At 44.8% G+C, this 11,439-nt stretch overlaps 1 protein-coding gene across 1 annotated transcript; it reads left to right on the forward strand.

The window, feature by feature from the left end:
* Positions 1-10,462: 10,462 nt before the first annotated feature.
* On the forward strand, positions 10,463-11,091 carry LOC149337050 (uncharacterized). The gene is made up of 2 exons (XM_089554810.1): positions 10,463-10,574; positions 10,679-11,091. Exons 1-2 carry the CDS (start codon positions 10,463-10,465, stop codon positions 11,089-11,091), a joined length of 525 nt encoding a protein of 174 aa, XP_089410936.1.
* The last annotated feature ends 348 nt before the right edge of the window (positions 11,092-11,439 follow it).

An 11,439-nucleotide genomic window follows, 5' to 3' on the forward strand; every position in this document is an offset into this window, starting at 1 on the left:
ATTTGCACGCACACAAAACACACACACACGCACGGACACACGCACGCACACACAGAAACAGGGTGTTTACACCCAAGACTTTACTCAGTTTTGAAGATAGTCTGAGTTATGAGTTAGAAGAGCGCTTTTTTCGCCATAGTTTTACCAGCGGTGTAGTAGAGCCGTTTAACAAATATTGGACAGTTATTATCACTGCCAGGCTGTTTAATTCTTGAGAGGCGTGTAGGCTTCCGTAAGTAATATCCAAAACAGTTTTTAAATTTCGAAACCTGGTTTTCCTCTGAGCGATGGCTCAAGAAATTATGGCTAAATCATGCCAAAATACCTGAGCTTTCGAGAAGCTTTACGGAGGGCTACACGCCTCTCAATAATTAAACAGCCTAGCAGTAATAATTACAAAGTTAACTGTTCAATATTACCTAAACGACGTACTACACCGCTGTCAAAACTATGCCGAAAATTGCTAGAAGGCACTGCGGAAACCGCATTGGAATAATGCAAAAGCATTGATGCCTCCTAGTAGTCTCTAAGTGCTCGTCTTTGCCTCTATGTCGACTGGGACGTTGCAACTTACAATCAAATCACATAATTCACTTTAAACCACAGTTAATGCACCTTTCTTTATAATTCAAATCAATTTATTTCACACTTAACTTACTTCATTCACAATTTTGACGGAATTAATCAACAATTCAATCATTTAATTCACACCAAGAAACCATTCAATTCGGAATTTATTTATTTATTGAACACTTCATTTACTATTAATTTCCCAGTCGTTTCCTCTAACTGACGTTTAATTAATTGCGATGTATCATTAAGCCACATAATACCAACATTAGTCCACCTTAACTTAAAATTAATTCACCCTAATACAACTTAATTCACCTTCGTTGACTACTGGCGTTCCTAAAATTTGTTATTATTGGTTAGATTTCGATTAACTCCAAAGCCCTGCATTGTTTATCATCGGTATTCATTTCGGGAGCCGCCGCAGTGGCTCAGTGGTTACGGTGTTCGGCTGCCGACCCTAAACACGCGGGTACGATTCAGGCCGCGGCGGCTGAATTTCGATGCAGGCGAAATTCTAAAGCCTCGTGTACTGTGCGATGTCAGTGCACGTTAAGGATTCCCAGGTGGTCGAAATTTCCGGAGCCCTTCACTACGGCGTCTCTCATAGCCTGAGTCACTTTGGGACGTTCAACCCCAAAAACCAACAGGATGCGTTGCTGGGCAAGTTCGTTCATATTGTATTAGAAAGATGGGATGCGCACATGAAACAATCACAAGAAAGAAGACGGGACGGGCGCCCGTCCCGTCTTCTTTCTTGCAATTGCTCCATGTGCGCATCCCATCTTTCTATTCCCATAAACCAAACCATTCATTTCGGATATTCAAACTTCGCGCCGCGCGCTAGCTCCGCCCGCCTTACCGTTCGCGGCGGAAAATCATGTCGTTCATCACATGGAATGTGACGTTAAACCACACTTGCGGCGGTTCAAATTTTGCGCCACTACAGCCCCAACCACACTTACTTTTGGTCACTTTTAAGTCTCTAATTAATTAACTGACAATAAGATCGGCGCCAAAATTTTAGCATCGCATCCTCGCATCATCCTCCTTCCATTATAATCACTTTTGGGGCAGAATCTTTCCCACAGATTCCCACAGATAGTTTCCACAGATAGTTCCCAGAGATAGTTTCCCACAATCGCTGTAGACACGGTTTTCATTTCAGAAAGCCACCTACATAGTCTCTTCAAAAAAGCGCTCTTCTAATTCAGAATATTTCCAAAAACTGCGTAAAATCTTAGGTGAAACCCCCCTGTGTGCGTCCCATGCCCACTAAACGCCAAGAACAATCTACACTTAAAAAAAATTGAAAAGAATGAGAAAAAACAGCATGTTCCCAACCTGCCCGATGAGGGCTTCGCATTTTTGAGCATCAGTTTCTGGCTTCGCATTTCCGCTTTTGAAGCTACAGTGGTGCCTCAGACGATTTTCCGATTGTTTTCCAGACGCTTCCCACAGAGTACCAAAGAATCCTTATAAGTAATGCTTGCGGCTGTCAAGAACTACAAACATTCCTCACCATTACGCAGCTCCCTTACCTGGCTATAATGCCTACAAGTATTCGAGGGTAGCCGTGACTGTGAAACTAGCAGAAACGACAGCATGAACACTGCTTCTTAAAATTTCCGAGCGCACGAGAATGAAACCAGGACTGACAGAAAGGACACACACCACAAAGCGCCGGGTGTCCTTTCTGTCAGTGCTCGTTTCATTCTCGTGCGCTCGGAAATTTTACGATGTCTAACCAACTAGCCCGCCAGTTCGTCCTGAGCAAAGGCTGCTTCTTAGTTTAACGCCCTTGTCATAATCGGATGCTACAAGCTTAGCTGAAGCTCCGGAGCCGTTCCACACATTTCGCAAAGTTCTCCAGAGAAATTTCTCAGCGTGGAATCAATTAAGCGGGCCATTTTCGAATCAGTTAACGTCGCAATGAATAAAGAATAAAATCCCAGTGTCGTCTACTTGGACGTAGCTCACGCCCTTGGAAAGTGTGTGGTGTTCTGTTTGCGAAATATTGGGACTAACATAAACACGTGTCTGTACACTGCATTTGAAGTTCACAAAGGCTGTCCGCGCTACTTATCTGCCGCACAAAAGCAGTACAGCCTAAATCCGGCCGTCTGCCAACTTTCGCACGCACATCATAGGTAACCACGTCTGCATAACTATTAACCTTTTAAGCACTCTTCAGAATGTACTAATCCATTCCTCTCATTAGCGCTCCCAATTGCTATGTCATTTGTGAATGGCGGTAATTTGAACAGTATTCACGACTGCGTCTCTTTAAAAAAATAAACAACGATGTATATGCTTAATGTTCGAAGTGTAGTGCTTCTCTTTACTTGTTTCAATTGTATAACAATTATTATGAATACCAGTTAATATATCCTCTCTTAAAATGACTGGTGGTTCATTAATTCACGCTGCGGTGGGAAGGTTTCGCTGATACAAAATTACTGATTTTATTCTTCGCCTACGATTGCACTACCCCTGGCCCCTCCGCTCGTCCTGCACAATTCCAACTGAAAGGAGACTGTGATGTGCTTGTATGAGGAAACAAACTCGAAATGTGGCTGAGGTACCTAAGAGCGTCACCTTTATATTGTTGAAAATAAAGTTTTCTCTCTCTCTGCCGTCCCTCAACCAGTGCGAAACATTCGCTGCTAAGGAAACGGCATAGTTGAGAGGCTACGTTGGTCACCGACTCCACGACGTACAGAAGATGTGTAAAAAGATGAAACGAACAGTTGGCATTGTTCCTTAAATTAAGGCCGTGCAATCGGTGAGGGTGCTGGAAGCTTGCTACGCGAAAATGTCTTGTAGCGGTGCTCTCGACGGTCGCCAGATTAGTTTCCGATAACGTTGCACGTCAACCTGATGTTGTCTAGTTGGTCACAATCAGTTCCAGGACTCCTCTTGCAGTCGCCTGCGGCAATCGACATGGTGTGGGGTGCAGGCAGTTCCTTCTTCAACTGCGGCAGATAGTCAAGGGTTGGCGGTTCAGCGCAAGATCTAGGCCACGTGCAGGCAAGATAACCGCTGGTGGCCTTCTCTATAAGACATTTTTCATGCCTCTTTAGCGACAAGAACAAACTACTCTACAAAAAATAGAAAAGAACAACAAATAACATGATGTGCACAACGTCCCGATTAGGGAATTACCTTTCAGAGGTTCGATTTCGAAGGCTGAATTTCAGATAAGGTTTCTTGATTTCGAAGCTTCAGTGCTTCGTGAGGTGATTTTTCACATTTTCAGGGCACTTTGCGCCGTTCGCCAGATGCTGTTCACACAGGTACCAAAGAGTAATTAAACTGAACAAAGCAGCCAGCGAGAACAACATTCCTCACCCTTATGCAACACCGGAGAACTTGCTTCAAAGGCTTTGCCGGGAAATTGTGCGTGCACATCAGAATGAGAATCAGTCTTTATTTGTTGATACATTTTGGGAGTACAGCATATCATGCGGAAGGAGGTCCCAAAGTCAGAGACCGTAATGGAAGCTCCTATTTAAATACATCTAGTAAAATATCTAACAGCATACGACACCTCAGATGAATATATTGAAGTGAATATATGCATATGGGATACAAATAAACCAGACACATGGGAGAGAAAAAAAGCCATTAAAAAGGACCACCGAAATATATACAGATATTCCAGGGTAGTTGCAATTGAGGGACTGGGGCGATCAGAGCACGAACACTGCTTCTTTCTTACACTCTGGTGTCATCAATAGGTTATTGCAGCGATGGCGTAGAGGTAGAGCATCCGCCTCGTGTGCAAGAGGACCGGGGTTTGAATCCCCGTGCCACGCAATTCTCCACCGGATTAAAACAAAACTCCGCGTGTCGATGGAATTGCATAACCAGGCTTGGAGTGCGGCCTGATTTCGGTGGCCAGAACCGACAACGCACTTCCTCACCAGAACAGGATTTGGCCACTATGGTGTAGTACTTGGCCACAACCTTCTACGAACAAACCAATTAACCCTCGGCCCTCAGTCCCCAGCGGCTGCGGAGCAACTGACCAAGGCGGCGGTCAGATCTGTGACGCAGCGGAGGGTGCTAAGAATGTCTGGCTTCGGACAGGCCGCCATTGGAAACTGAACCTGGCAACGTTTAACGCAAGAACCTTATCAAGTGAGGCTAGCTTAGCAGTTCTATTGGACGGATTAGCCGGTAGCCGGATGTCATAGGGCTTAGTGAGGTTAGGAGGACAGATGAGCATATACAGTACTAAACAGCGGGCATGTACTGTGCTATCGTGGATTAGCAGACAGGCGAGAACTAGGTGCGGTATTCCTCATTAATCAGAATATAGCTGGCAACATCGAGGAGTTTTACAGTATTAACGAGAGAGTGGCAGCTATCGTAATTAGGCTTAATAAGAGGTACAAGCTGAAGGTGGTGCAGGCCTACGCGCCTACATCAAGCCATGATGACCAGATAGTTGAAAGCTTCTATGAGGATGTGGAATCGGCAATGACCAAAGTAAAATCACAGTACACTGTACTGATGGGCGACTTTAATGCAAAGTTAGGTAAAAAGCAGGCTGGAGACAAGGCGGTAGGTGACTATGGCATCGGTTCTAGGAACAGTAGGGGAGAGTTATTAGTAGAGTTCGCAGATGGAAATAATTTACGTATTATGAATACTTTCTTCCGCAAACGAGGAAACAGGAAGTGGACGTGGAAGAGCCCCAATGGTGAGACTAAAAATGAAATAGACTTCATACTATGTGCGCACCCTGGCATCATAGAGGATGTGGAGGTCCTCGGTATGGTCCGTTGTAGCTACCACAGAATGGTAAGGTCTCGTGTTAGCTTACATTTGAAGAGGAAACGGAGGAAACTGGTGAAGCGAAAGGCTATTAACGAGTTAGCATTAAGAGGGAAGGTAGAGGAATTCAGAATGCCGCTGCAAAACAGATTTTCCGCTTTAACTAAAGAAGACGACCGTAGTGTTGAAACAATGAATGATAATCTTTCAGCCATCGTTACAATAGTGCGCCGCAGAAGTGGATGGTAGGATGGCTCGACAGAATACCAGCAAGCTATCTCAGGAGACTAAAGATCTGATTAAGAAACGCCAAAGCATGAGGACGTTTAACTCCTCAGACAGGATAGAACTAGCAGAGCTATCGAAGTTAATAAATAAGCGCAAGGTAGCCGACATAAGAAACTTTAACATGGAGAAAATCGAACAAGCTCTAAGGAACGGAGACAGCCTAAAATCATTGAGGAGAAAACTGGGCATAGGTAAAAACCAGATGTATGCGCTAAAACACAAACAGGACAATGTCATCAGCAATATGGACAAGATAGTTGAATTAGCCGAAGAGTTCTACACAAATCTTTACAGTAGCGAATGTAATCATCAAGTTACTGAGGGAGGCAGTCGAACACAACAATGGGACATCCTGCGAGTAACGAAGGAGGAAGTAAAGAAAGCCTTAGGAGCAATGCAAAGAGGGAAAGCAGCTGGTGAGGATCAGATAGCAGCAGATTTGTTGAAGGACGGAGGAGAGATTGTGCTACAGAAACTAGCCACCCTCTATAAGCAATGCCTTGTCACCTCGAGAGTACTAGAAGCTTGGAAGAACGCTAACATTATCTTAATTCATAAGAAAGGAGACGTCAAGGACTTGAAGAATTAGACTAATCAGCTTACTGTCCGTTGCCTACAAGGTATATACTAAGGTAATCGCTAATAGAGTCAGGACAACCTTGGACTTTAGTCAACCAAATGATCAGGCAGGCTTTCATAAAGGATACTCGACAATAGACCACATTCACACTATCAATAAGGTGATAGAGAAATGCGCAGAATATAACCAACCCCTATATATAGCCTTCATTGATTATGAGAAAGCATTTGACACAGTAGAAACCTCAGCTGTCATGCAGGCATTGCGGAATCAGGGTGTGGAAGATTGTTATGTGAAAATATTGGAAGATATTTATAGCGATTGCACACCTACTATAGTTCTCCATAAAGTCAGCAATAAAATTCCAGTACGGAAAGGTGTCAGGCAGGGAGACAAGATCTCGCCAATGCTCTTCACTGCCTGCTTACAGGAGTTATTCCGGGAAATGGAATGGGAACAGTTCGGGATAAGAGTTAATGGAGAATACCTGAGTATTTTGCGATTCGCTGTTGACATTGCCTTGCTAAGCCACTCAGGACAAGAACTGCAAAGCATGGCCAATCAATTACACAGGCAGAGCAGAACGGTGGGGCTAAGAATTGACATGCTGAAAAATCAAAGTAATGTTCAACAGCCTAGCAAGGGAACAGCACTTCGCAATTAGTAGCGAGGTGCTGGAAGTAGCAAGAGAATATGTCTACTTAGGGCAGGTAGTGACCACAGATCCGGATCATGAGAGGGAAGTGACTAGAAGAATAAGAATGTGGTGGAGCGCATATGGCAGGTTCTCTCAGATCATGAATGGTAGCTTACCAATATCCCTGAAGAGAAAAGTATACAACAGCTGTATCCTACCGGTACTCACCTATGGGGCAAAAACGTGGAGGCTAACAAAGAGGGTTCAGCTTAAGTTAAGAGCAACGCAGCGAGCTATGAAAAGAAAATGATAGGTGTAACGTTAAGAGATCGGAAGAGGGCGGAGTGGGTGAGGGAACAAACGCGGGTTAATGACATCTTAGTTGAAATGAAGAGGAAGAAATGGGCTTGGGCAGGACATGTAATGCGAAGGCAAGATAACCGCTGGTCCTCAAGGGTAACGGAGTGGATTCCAAGAGAAAGCAAACATAGCAGGGGACGGCTAGAAAGTTGGGTGGGCGGATGAGATTAAGAATTTTGGGGGATACAGGGGCGGCAACTGGCGAAGAACAGGGTTAACTGGAGAGACATGGGAGAGGCCTTTGCCCTGCAGAGGATGTAGTCAGGCTGATGATGATGATGATGATGATGATGCCATTGCCGCAATAAATGTTTTGTTGGTTGCCCGTCCTAGTTTCTATCCTCGGAGCGTTCTTTTTGTAGCGGCTGTTACATACGTGCTACTCTGTATAAATGGGCTACTCTCTTATAAATGTAATACATAGTAGATAGGTAAGCCGACTACACACGACAGCGGAGTCGTTAGTGGAAGCTAAGGATAAAGATATTGAGTGAACCGCACACGAATTGATGTCAATAATTTGAGCGACGGGTGTTCTCTGCTCGCGCGTCTTTCTGTCGTTTAGGATGCTAATTTTTACCAAAAAAGTTGGACCGATGGAATGCATGAATGAAATTACTTCATTAGGAAGTAAAGTAGAACGCTACTATTGTGGAGAGGGGACAGAAAAGACGCTTTAGTTTATCCTGTGAAAGAAAGACGACCGCTGTTGCGGCGACGCAAGGAATTGAGGCCGGCCAAGATGCAATTCCCAACATTTTTTGCGCTCTAAATCACTGGCAGAGGTCTATGACGGCAGAGTGTGAGCATCTATTCATCAGAATTTCTACCGTGAAGGTCAACTTTTAGTGTCAGAAACCGACCACGTCACTGAACTTTTTGATTAACCTGAATCTTTTCACACAACGTGTGGCTAGGTAAAAGCAATTCTTTCGCACTCCAACGATGTTTTCAGGTTAAAGAGATCTATTCTTGTGTCAGGGCTCCGAGAGCAAACAATGAAACACAGTTGTCTGCCGAGAGCATGGTAATACTGCTTTGTTGTTATCACATCGCCGTCGGAGTATGTTCAGTCCACATCGAGCACGTCAATCGCTTTGATCCGCTCGAACCTGGGAATTGTTCACATTCTTTAAAGGGCAAAGTAATAACCTTGGAAAATGACTCCTAATTCAAAGCTGTGCAAAATACCATGAGGCTTGCAGTGCCAGATCAAAGCGTTCTATGTATGCTGCTAAATTTCTCGAAGATCACAAATTCCCTTATAAGGTATGACTGGATAACAAGGTTCACTTTACAATGCACCATCTCCAATTGTAAACTAATCCTCTTCCTTATATCAAAAGCTAAACCAGCCGCCGGTACTGTAAAGCCCTCTGCATATTCACGTTCTTCCAAAACTTCTTCCAATTCTTCCTATCTGTAATCTGTGTTGGGAACATCTTTAACCACTAAACAGAACATTGCTCGTTCTAGAAAACAGCGACTGCGCCATGTTAGTCGTAATTAAAATACCTTTTTCGGCAGTTGGTCGTGACGATATATTAATGAAGTGAAAGAACTTAATTATATATCGAAACGTTAGAAGTCGTGAAAGCAGGTTTCCTCCTGATGAGCGCAGAAAACACATGCCGCACTTTTCTAACGATATACTACCTCAATGTCCTCATAGTTCCCAGTCACGGTTTTCCAAGTCACTCCTCGGTGTCTGCTACAGGCAGCCTCATGAATGCTGTATTCTGCTACCTCACTTTCACCATGACAGTAGTCTTACGTAGCGAGTTCCACCTAGCTCATCTCTTCTTAAAGGGTGGTCTTGCCTGGCTTCATATAGATTGGCGTAATTTATTCTCTCGATCACGTCTTAATGATTTTCGTTGGCGTAGCTTTTGAAGCTTGAATTGGTGTGTTCAGCGTATCGAAGCCATATGTTTGTTACAAGGAAAGCTAGTATCTAGACCTTCAAAACAATTTAGACCACCTGGGGTTAATTAATATGCGCTCACATTACGTAGCATCTCAACTCTATCAAAACGAGACCACCGAGGCCACAATTCAATCCCTCCACCTTGAGACCAGCAGGAGAACACTAAAGCCGCTTAGCCGCCAAGCAAGGTTTTGCCTATTTTGTAATTTTTCCTTGAGCAACCCGCGCCGTCAACGCACCACGTAGTTGCTATGCCAGTGCCGAGCATATCATTTTCACATTCTGCGCAGCCGACATCAGTGACCTCACGTGTCTTCATCCATAAGTTACTTTCGCGGCATGTTTACGTTACTTGTTATCCAGGAATAATTTCCAGTTAAAAAGACAGTTTATTACGATTAAGTTCGGTGTAGAATTATTTGTCGCCGTAATTCTTCCAATTTTATCATTGATCTCATACTAAAAAGAAGATGATACATAAAAATGGGTCGCTCAACATGCCACATGTACAACTTATTTCAGTGCGCTCTACTTCTTAAAAATCATAGCAAAATCGAGAGATCCGCGTCATCGAAATTCAACCCAAACCCTTCTTCTAGTCTGCAAAAAGGCCTCGGAACACTTGCATACATAAATTATAGATGCATGATGGAAGTAAATTATAAGAAGCTCGAAATAAATTAGAGATGGATGATTGAAGTAAATTATAAGGAGCTCGAATTTTATCTCTATCAGAATATTCGTGTCTCGTCATTAATTTAAAGGGATCGGTTAAAAGCCCCATCTAGCGCTGAGCTTACGGCTCCGAAATACTTCAGGCACACTGCCACGAAATTATGTGTCCCTAAAAAAGACTTTTTTTCTCGCACTACGTCAAGAGAGACTATTGAAACATAAAGTGACATTCCTAATACAAGTTGGGATGTCCAGAACGGTTCACAAATATTATGTGACATGCAAAGTAATTTACGTGGCACAGTGTGTTCGCGTGCAGTTTGCTGGTTGTGGGTTCACTGGGCTTCTTCGATTATCAGTCCCGGACTCACCACGGACTCACCACTACGCCGGCCCGAAGCTCGTTTTTCACCGGCAGGGCGCGAAGCTCCGCCCACCAGTCCGCAACCTGCCGGAAGTGCACTCGATTTTCTCCGTCTGGCTCACCGCGGACTACCGGAGCTGCTGGGACCCACACGAGCCGGCAGCTAGCAGACGACGCTGCCTGAGAGGCTAGCAGACGAAGCGCATGCGCATTTGGCACCTCTGCGCCAATTTACGCGCGCCTTCGCTCCCTTTGTTTTGACGCGGACGGCTGCGCGACATGGCCTCCGAAATAATATTGCTCGACGGAGTCGAGACGCGCGCGCACCCGGAGCTTGGCCCGGACGGCTTGCCTGTCATAGAAGAAGGATTGCCGGTGTATGTCACCGACGGTACGTACTACTTTGCATGCGCCTGCCATATTGTACAATACCGCATTACCAAGTGCCATATACTCCTTGTCGCATTTACTAGCTAAGCATATCACATTTTGCAGGTGGCGTTCGACTGCGGATTGCCCGTCTCGACTCTGCAGGTATAGGCGCAGAAAGCGCCGACTTTCGCGGGCATGAAACAGCCGCCGTAGGCTCGGACAGCGCCGACTTAAGCGGGCATAAAACAGCCGCCGTAGGCTCGGACAGCGCCTCGGATGAACTTTGGTCGAGACAGAAGACTTTGGTCCTGATCCAGCTCTATAAAGAATTTAAAGAAAACCCGGCAAGGCATCTAAAGACGATAAAACAGATGTGGGAGATGCTTGCGGCCAGGTTGAACGACGTTTTCGGAGGCAACCTAGCACCTAGCCAAATTGAAAACAAGTGGCGTACGCTTGAGAGAGCGTACAAGCGAGTGCGAGAGCACAACTCTCGCTCTGGCAATGACCGTCGGTCATGCGAGTTTGAAGAGTGAGTGTATACTGTTATATGATTCTCATCCGAGTTGACATATAAAAACCTGACAAACTGACACGCATTCTAATATATGTCGGTGGTTTCATTATTTGTTATGCCCAGGGAGTTGAGTGAGCTACTGGACAAGAGCCACGCCGTGAACCCGCCGTGTTTGCTGGGGCCCGGGGTTGCGCGGACCCAAGACACTGAGTAAGTTTATGGCCTCTTAATTTACTCCCGCGCCACTGGTTTTATTTAAAGTTATATATTTGTGGAAGTGGAAGCAGCAGAAAGAAACTGCGGAGAAACCATGCTGGGATTGTTTTTTTTTTCGGTCGAATGTTCCGTAAGCCGACAAATTTTTCTT

The sequence above is a fragment of the Amblyomma mixtum genome, chromosome 7 (assembly GCF_055824585.1).
Source record: "Amblyomma mixtum isolate Tamu chromosome 7, ASM5582458v1, whole genome shotgun sequence".
Taxonomy (NCBI): domain Eukaryota; kingdom Metazoa; phylum Arthropoda; class Arachnida; order Ixodida; family Ixodidae; genus Amblyomma; species Amblyomma mixtum.